The 7616-nt window shown below is 44.1% G+C and overlaps 1 protein-coding gene across 1 annotated transcript in view; it reads left to right on the top strand.

Annotated features, from left to right (window-relative positions):
• Positions 1-5573: 5573 nt before the first annotated feature.
• Positions 5574-7616, top strand: part of XKR6 (XK related 6) — a 302189-nt gene continuing 300146 nt past the window's right edge. The window contains exon 1 of the mRNA XM_044225050.1: positions 5574-6405. Coding sequence (XP_044080985.1) covers positions 5642-6405 — 764 coding nt within the window. The 5' untranslated portion in view covers positions 5574-5641. The remainder of the gene's footprint in view (positions 6406-7616) is intronic.

Here is a 7616-nt window from a genome sequence, read left to right as displayed (position 1 = left end):
CCTCTAGCATCAGATCAAATCTTATATCTTTGGTTGAAGATCAGAGAAGGGACTTGGCTTGAATTTGGGGGCCATATCATTGGACAAATACAAATCTTTAAATTCTAAAATCATTCTTGGCCTGGCAAGATAATCACATGAGAAACTAAGGAACCAAGTCCTACTGTGGAAATAGCATATTTCCATTACTCATTTCAAACTCTCTGTGAAGGCATATACCCTTTCTCTGAAGTGGCCTATATGCTTTGATTTATTATGCTTGCTTGTTATTTTCTTTTGGTTGAACATGAATAGTTGATTTCACATAAGTGCATGTATGATGAACTTGTGCTGTACTCTGCTCATTGGGAAGTTAACTCCTGGATCTCATTATCCTTCCTTAGAAAACATAGTGGATCAAAGTATAAGAAAGTTTAAGAAGGGCTTAAATCAATCCACAGATAATGGAATTCTTAAGAGACAGACACTTTTACAAAATACTTCTCAGTGGTGTGACTGCCCCGAAGAAATATGGATATGCCTACCCCTTCATTCCCACATAGCTCTGCAACCTCTCATGTGTGCACATTCCTCATCCCACCAAAAAGACTCCTGTAAACATTTATTGTTTTTCTCTCCTTTCTGTCCATGTTCATACCATTCTCCCCACAGCTGTCATCACTGTGTAGGTAATCACTTGAACTAGTTTCTTTGCTATGTTTCTTGAACTGCTTTATGTAAATACAAGAAAATAGGAATAGATAATCTTCTGTTCCTCCCCTTTTTACAGAAAACGTAACATGCTTTATTGTTTTGCACCTCACTCTTTTTGTATAACAAGGTGTTCTGTAACTCTATCTATATCATTAAAAAGAAAACCATAAATTTTCGATATTACGGCATACAATTTTGTCAAGTGAATGTGCCACAATTTACTTAACTAGTATTCCTTTGGACTGATACCTGGGTCTTTTTTCTCCTCATTTTTCTTCCTATTATAAACAAATTAATGCTACATGTATAACCTTGTCCACATGTAATTTCTGACATGTGCATATTTATCTGTAGGATAACTTCCCATAAGAGGGTCTGCTGTGTCCGAGGATGATTGGATTAGTAGTTTTGATAGATTGTGCCATATTCCCTTCCATAGATAGTACCATTTTGTAACACCAGCATGAATGTATGAAAGTCCTCACTTAAAGTGCAATTCTTAAAATCAAATATAGAAATGGAGCTTTTAGGGATAATGGGTTCCATGAGCTTACTCCACTGTGCTCAAAGAAGTCCTATTTCTATAAAGACTATAGACACAAGAAATAAAATTGATAAGGATAACATCCACCTGCTGGTTTTGAGACTTTATGGAGGCTCAAATTAGGAAAACCTGGTGAAGAATGTATGCAAAAGCCCCTTCATTATGTTTTTTTGGGGGCAAATCTCCATGTTGTAACTCAAGTATTCTGTCTCCCTACGTATATCAGCATCATAATGGGGCCCCTCTAGTTACAAGAACAATAAGACTTCATTTCAAGAGGCCAATAGCTGCCTGGCCCAGGACAATGGAAGGGTAAGTGGTTTAGGCTTGGAATTAGGCCATTTTAGATTCTAATCCATAGCCACCTTACCTCCTATGGGTGTGACTCTGGGCTAGTCATTTGGGTAACTGAAGGCTGTTTTCCAGCTATTAAAATGGAGATACTAGTCCCCATGCCTTTGTGGACTGTTGTAAGATTAACTGGAATGATGTTTGGGATGGTGTCTAATATATAATAGCATTTAACACTAAATCTCCCTTTTGCCTTTCTGAAAGTAGCAGAGAATTGGGAAGAAACACCACAAAGGTCTCTCTTAACCTGAAACTATGTGCCATAATTTCCATATATTAAATCTGTTTTACCTTACTCATAGAAGAAGCTCTAAAAAATCATTTACTCTTATATTACTCTACATGTAATTCAAACATGCTTTGTAGTTTGACTTCCCAGCCTATGTCAAAGTGGAAGTAAAAGGAGCCAAAGTTGTTAACTGACTGAACTACAAAAAAAACCCAGAAGTTAAAAAAAAATGTTATTTAGAAACAACCAAAACAAAAGTATCCAGTAGGCCTGGGGTGGCTCCTTAGTAGGCTCATGGATAGACATAAATTCTTAGCATAAGGCTACATTAAGGCCAAGTCATTAAGAAAAGGTTAACTAGTGTGCTCTTAAGAAAGCAGTCCAGTGGTCAGTGATTTTCTTTTTATTAATTTCTTCCCTGTTTACTAAAGAATCAAGGTATCTCTGTAATATATCATTGGTTTTATAAAGATTGGCATAATCAAATGTAAAACACAATTTTTAGGGGGGAGGGCATTTGAAAGGATAAATTTCAGTTATCTCAAAAATTAATTCAATTTCCCTATTTGACCAAAATTTATTGAGTGCTCACTATGTGTTCAGCACGTGGCTAAGCTCTGGACTTATTTGGTATGCCTAACTGCCCCAAAATTCTGGGTCAAAAAAATTTTATTCATAGCATAGTCCAAATTTATGTGAGCCTTTCATTGAGTCTTCAAGATAGCTTTATTATCATTGTAACTGTTTTTAATTTTAGAATCTTCTGGGTTTCACAATGTATCCCTTCCACAGAAGTCAGAATGATAAAATTGTTCAAACAGCAAATGTAAAGTTGAAATCACTTGATAGCCTGCAAATCTTATATATCTACTTGAAATTTCAATTGTGATAAACCCTTTTGATTCAGTCTCACTTGTCAGCTTTGTATAGTGAATGTAATTTACTTAGCTTATTTCACTAGTAGATTATGTTCTTTCAGGGCACAGAGAAATAGAATCATAAATATATCATTGCTGCCTGCTTTTGTATCTCATTTCATAGGCTCATACGCTTAAACAGAAAAATATACTTGAAAACACAAATTAATTGTTTCCTAAAAATTTTTCATTTTTAAATGCCAACATTTATTAGTTACCAAATCTACTGAATGACAGAATTTAAATAACCGTAGGTTGGTACTATGCAAACATAATTATGACAGCAATAATAATAAAAATATCAGTTATCATTTATTTAGTATTTACTACCTATCAGGCAACATGTTGAGAGTTTCAAATGGATTCCCGCTTTTAATCCATCCACCCACTTTTCAGAGAAGGCATGTTATTATTTCCATCATACAATGGTGGAAGCTGAGGTTTAAGGAGGTTATCCTGCTCACATTCATGTTAAAGAACAAAAATTCAACCATGTAAATGCAAAGATCTAACTGGTTTTATTAAATGATTCATGAATTGGGAAGCAGCTCATCTAGCAAGTAGAAGGGAGGTCCAAGGGGTTCTATAGACTGGAAGGTTTTTATAGGAAAGAAGATGGGCAAGGAAATTACTAGCAAAAGAAAAGGAAGAGTTGTACCAGGCAACGTCACTTTGCCTTAGCTGCAAGGGCAGGGGTTCTTATTAGGTAGATTACCACATCTTCCTTTGGGGGATGGAGAAGTCCATATGACAAATCGCGTCATTGGTGTTGCTCAGAAAATTTTTGATTAACTGGTTAAGTCTACATTTCTGCGGGAGGTTGAAACTGCAATGAGATATAAAGCCCTGGTTTGGTGACTGAATGATGCCATTTTGGGCCTGTGGTTTCCTTTTTACCATTCACATTATTATTATCATGGAACTGGGATCCATGACTTAGGACTTAGACAGTCCTAATCTACACTTAATCCATCTTTCTAAAATATTATTAATTCAAATTCTTTAAAGAAATAGAATGACACCTATATTTGGAAGTATCCTTACCTGCTGGCTCTAAGTTTTACTACCATAGGAACAAAAGGGCTTAAATCATAAAATGAAATAAAGTTACAGTTATGTGACTTGTTTCCAAAAGTAGGTTTTGTAACTATTTCTCCCCCTTTCTCCTTATCACTCTCCCCAATGGCTAGGGTAAAAATCCTCTATGAGTACTTTTTGTAAAGTCTTCATAGGATTTACCTTAACATAAATACTCATGAAAAGCTGTATTCTAAAATATGGAATCCTTGTTTGTCCTGCCACCCCCAATTAACTAGGTGCGATAGTGTTAAATACCATATGCCTCAAAATAATACTGAAAATTTCAAAGACATCTTTCTTCCACAGAACTTCAGCGCAAATATTACCTAGTTTGTCCTCAACATTGCAAAGAAAATAATGGTATTCTTAGGTTTTACCAAAGAGAGGAGTAGACAGAATCAGAAAAATTAGTATGAAAATCTGGTGAGGTCAAGGAGAGAATTCAGAGTTTAAAACTTTCTTCTATTTTTAACTTAAATGTCTCTTTCACTTGATCAGTAACAACTGTAACCATGTAGTTTGCTTTGTCTGGTTTCAAATATACTTTCACTAGAAGATCATTGTAATTCAAATCCACTCAGTGGTGCTTCACTTTTGTAATTTGTTAAGATTAAGTAGTGTACCTTGCACCTGTTTTAATGATATCACACATTGATAACATTTTCACTCATTTAAAGCCATGTTTACTGATAAAGCTTTAGCACCAAAAAAAATTACAAAAGGCAGTCTTCACACATTCAAATAACTTGAAAAAGTAATTGATACAGCTTAAACTCTGACTAGCTCTGAATTTTAGAAATTAAGGTCACATAATTTTAAAATCACATACTTAAAAAAAGTTGGTAGAACACATTCCAGTGATGAAGAAAATATTCAAGGTCACCAATGCCAATTCAATCTTTGCTCCGATGTTCAAGACACAATAGGCTGACTTTTAAGGACTTTGGAGTTTTCTTAAGAGAAGGATGGAAACTTTATTACTAAAAACGGTAAAGTTGTCATTGACAAGAAAATCAGGGGGTCAACAGAGGAGGGAGGTGTCCAAATACAAGTGAGCATTAGTAAGTTGTATGTGGGACTCTAAACTGACTTATGTAATTTCTCAAGACCCCCAAATAATAAAAGAGTAAGAGAGAATTTTTAAAGGAAAACAAACAAATAAACAAACCCAAACAACCAAAGAGGTGAGACACAGCCATTTTGATGGGGGGGGGGGTGCCTAACTACTCAATGAGGTCATCCTATCTCCCGGAAGTGACACGTAATCACCTGCTTTGCACTAGCTCCGCCCCTTCCCTCAGAGGTCCCGCCCCTCCGCCAGCAGCCGGGAGGGTGTTAGGGGGCGTTTCTCCAGGAGGAAAGCTGTGAGCTGCGACGCTGAGGAAGGGGACCCCAAAACGTCTGGCACTACCCCCTCCAGGGATCACTTTGGACCGCATCACTCGGCCCAGCGGGATTCAGAAACGCCGAGGGGTCAACCTGATGGGTTTCGGGGTCAACGGAAGAGGGGAAGGGGAGCCCTGGCGGGGAGAACCCCCCGGTCCCCCGCCCAGCAGCTGAGGCACAGGAGGGCGGCCATCTTGGCCGGGAGGGTAGGGCTGGGGAGCTGCGGGCGCCGTGCGATTGGGGGGCTCGCCCGGAAGTGACGCCAACTACCCGGAAGCGGAGGGGGTTCCCTGGCCCACTCCCCCCTCGTTCGTTTGCTCCCCCGCTTCCTCCCCGCCCCCCTTCCTCTCCATTCGTTTCCCCCCCTCCCCGTTCCCTGCCTTCTTCCCCCCCCCCCCCGTCCCCCCCCCCCCAACCTCCGGAGCTGGGAAGAGAGTCAAGATGGCGGCGAAATCCGATGGCGGTGGCGTGGGGGTGGGCTTCGCCCAGCTGCACAACCTGGACGAGGCGGTGGGCAGCGGCGGCGAGGAGGACGGGGAGCCCGGGGGAGGCGGCTGCGGCGGCGGCGGAGACGGCAGCGAGCCCGGCGAGAGCAGCTCGCTGCACATCTGCCACTGCTGCAACACCTCCTCGTGCTACTGGGGCTGCCGCTCCGCCTGCCTGCGCTCCCTCCTGGGCAAGAAGCCGCGCCGCAGCGCCGCCGCCGCCGACGGGGGGGACCAGCCGCTGCAGCCGCCCGCGGCCGCCGGCGCAGACCACCACCCCCCGACGCCTGCCACTCGGCCGCAACCGCCGCCGCCGCAGGTGGAGCGGCCGTGGCTCGACTGCCTGTGGATCGTGCTGGCGCTGCTGGTCTTCTTCGGGGACGTGGGCACCGACCTGTGGCTGGCCCTCGACTACTACCGCAAGGGGGACTACGGCTTCTTCGGGCTGACCCTCTTCTTCGTGTTGGTGCCGTCGCTGCTGGTGCAGAGCCTGAGCTTCCGCTGGTTCGTGCAGGACTACACGGGCGGCGGGCTGGGCGCCGTGGAGGGGCTTAGCAGCCGGGGCCCCCCCATGATGGGGGCCGGCTACGGCCACGGCGCCGCCCGCGGCGGCCCGGGCGCGGGGGGCTCGGCTACGCCGGGGGCGCAGCGCCTGTGCCGCCTCTCCGTGTGGATCTGGCAGTCGGTCATCCACCTGCTGCAGATGGGGCAGGTGTGGAGGTAAGAGCACTGCGGGGGTGGGGGCGGGGGCCTGGCCTGCCGGCTCTGCTGAGGGCCCCGCGGGAGAGGCCAGAGACCTCCGAGGGCGTTCCGCCCTCGAGGTGCCTCGCAGTTGGGCCCCTCGGACGGGTCTGGCCCAGGGTCTTGAAGGAGGGGTTTGCCGCGCACTTTCCCCGGCGTCTCAACAAGACCATCGTTTGATCTGGTTCCCTGGCCACGCCTTTTGGCCCTGGGAGGCCCCAGTCCCGCTGTTTTTCGGCTTCCCTGGTTCGCACTTACTCGAGACCCTGCCTCAACCTTCCCTCTACTCACATCTCTGTAGACCTTTGTATTCCCGTTGTCCCTTTCCCCTGTATCCCAAGGTAACCAGCCGTTTTAGCGCTATTTATCTGCACCCCAGCTCGTCTTCGGGGCGGGGGGAACCTTCCTTCTTCCAGCCGGTTTTGCACTCGGTTTTGTCCCCCGGTGAGACATCTTCCCCTCTTCCCCCGTCTTCTCTCCGCAGTGGCCTGTGTGGAGCCCTGCCTCTCCTTTTAGCACTCCTTTATTCCACGCCTCCTCCCCCCTTCCTGCAATCCCATCCCCTGCAAATGACTCCAAGCCGCTTCTTTCCTTGAAGGAAAAGGGACTTTTTTTTTTTTTTTTTTTTTTTGGTGTGTGGATTAGACGTTCCCTTTTCTTGGTAACAGGTAAAATTGTGTAGTATATGGTGGATGTAAGCGTTTGTTTTAAACTCTCACCTCCAGAAAGTCAATCTGCCACCTGGACACCTATTCTGGAGGAACATTGTTTTAGGTAGCCAGGTCAGTGCATAGGTGATTTATGTTTACACAAGCCCCAAGCTTGGCCCTGCAGCCCTTTTCTCTTTTGTAAATTTCCCCTGGTAAGTCCCTCAAAAACAACTTGCAAATGTTCTTTTGGCAACTAGCCTTAACTGGCTAAACTAGGGAGATGATCCGGTTAAAATCTTGGTACATCTGTGCCCTCCAACTTAAACTGGCTTGAGTGTATTCTGGAAACTGAGTTTGTAAATAAACATTTGCAAGAGAAAAAAATATTTACTGAAGATAAATAACACAGAGCTCTTCAGGTACATTGCCTCTGTGAGAAGACATTTTGCCTAGACTGCCCAGAGTTCTGCACCTACCAGGAGATTTTAGGTGCTATGCATTTCAGTTAACTGAGATGTAACTTAGGTTAACTGAAGTAAA

Source organism: Neovison vison, chromosome 11 (genome assembly GCF_020171115.1).
Source record: "Neovison vison isolate M4711 chromosome 11, ASM_NN_V1, whole genome shotgun sequence".
Classification (NCBI taxonomy): Eukaryota; Metazoa; Chordata; class Mammalia; order Carnivora; family Mustelidae; genus Neogale; species Neogale vison.
Note: the sequence above shows the minus strand (reverse complement) of the source record. Positions and strands in the feature narration are given on the sequence as shown.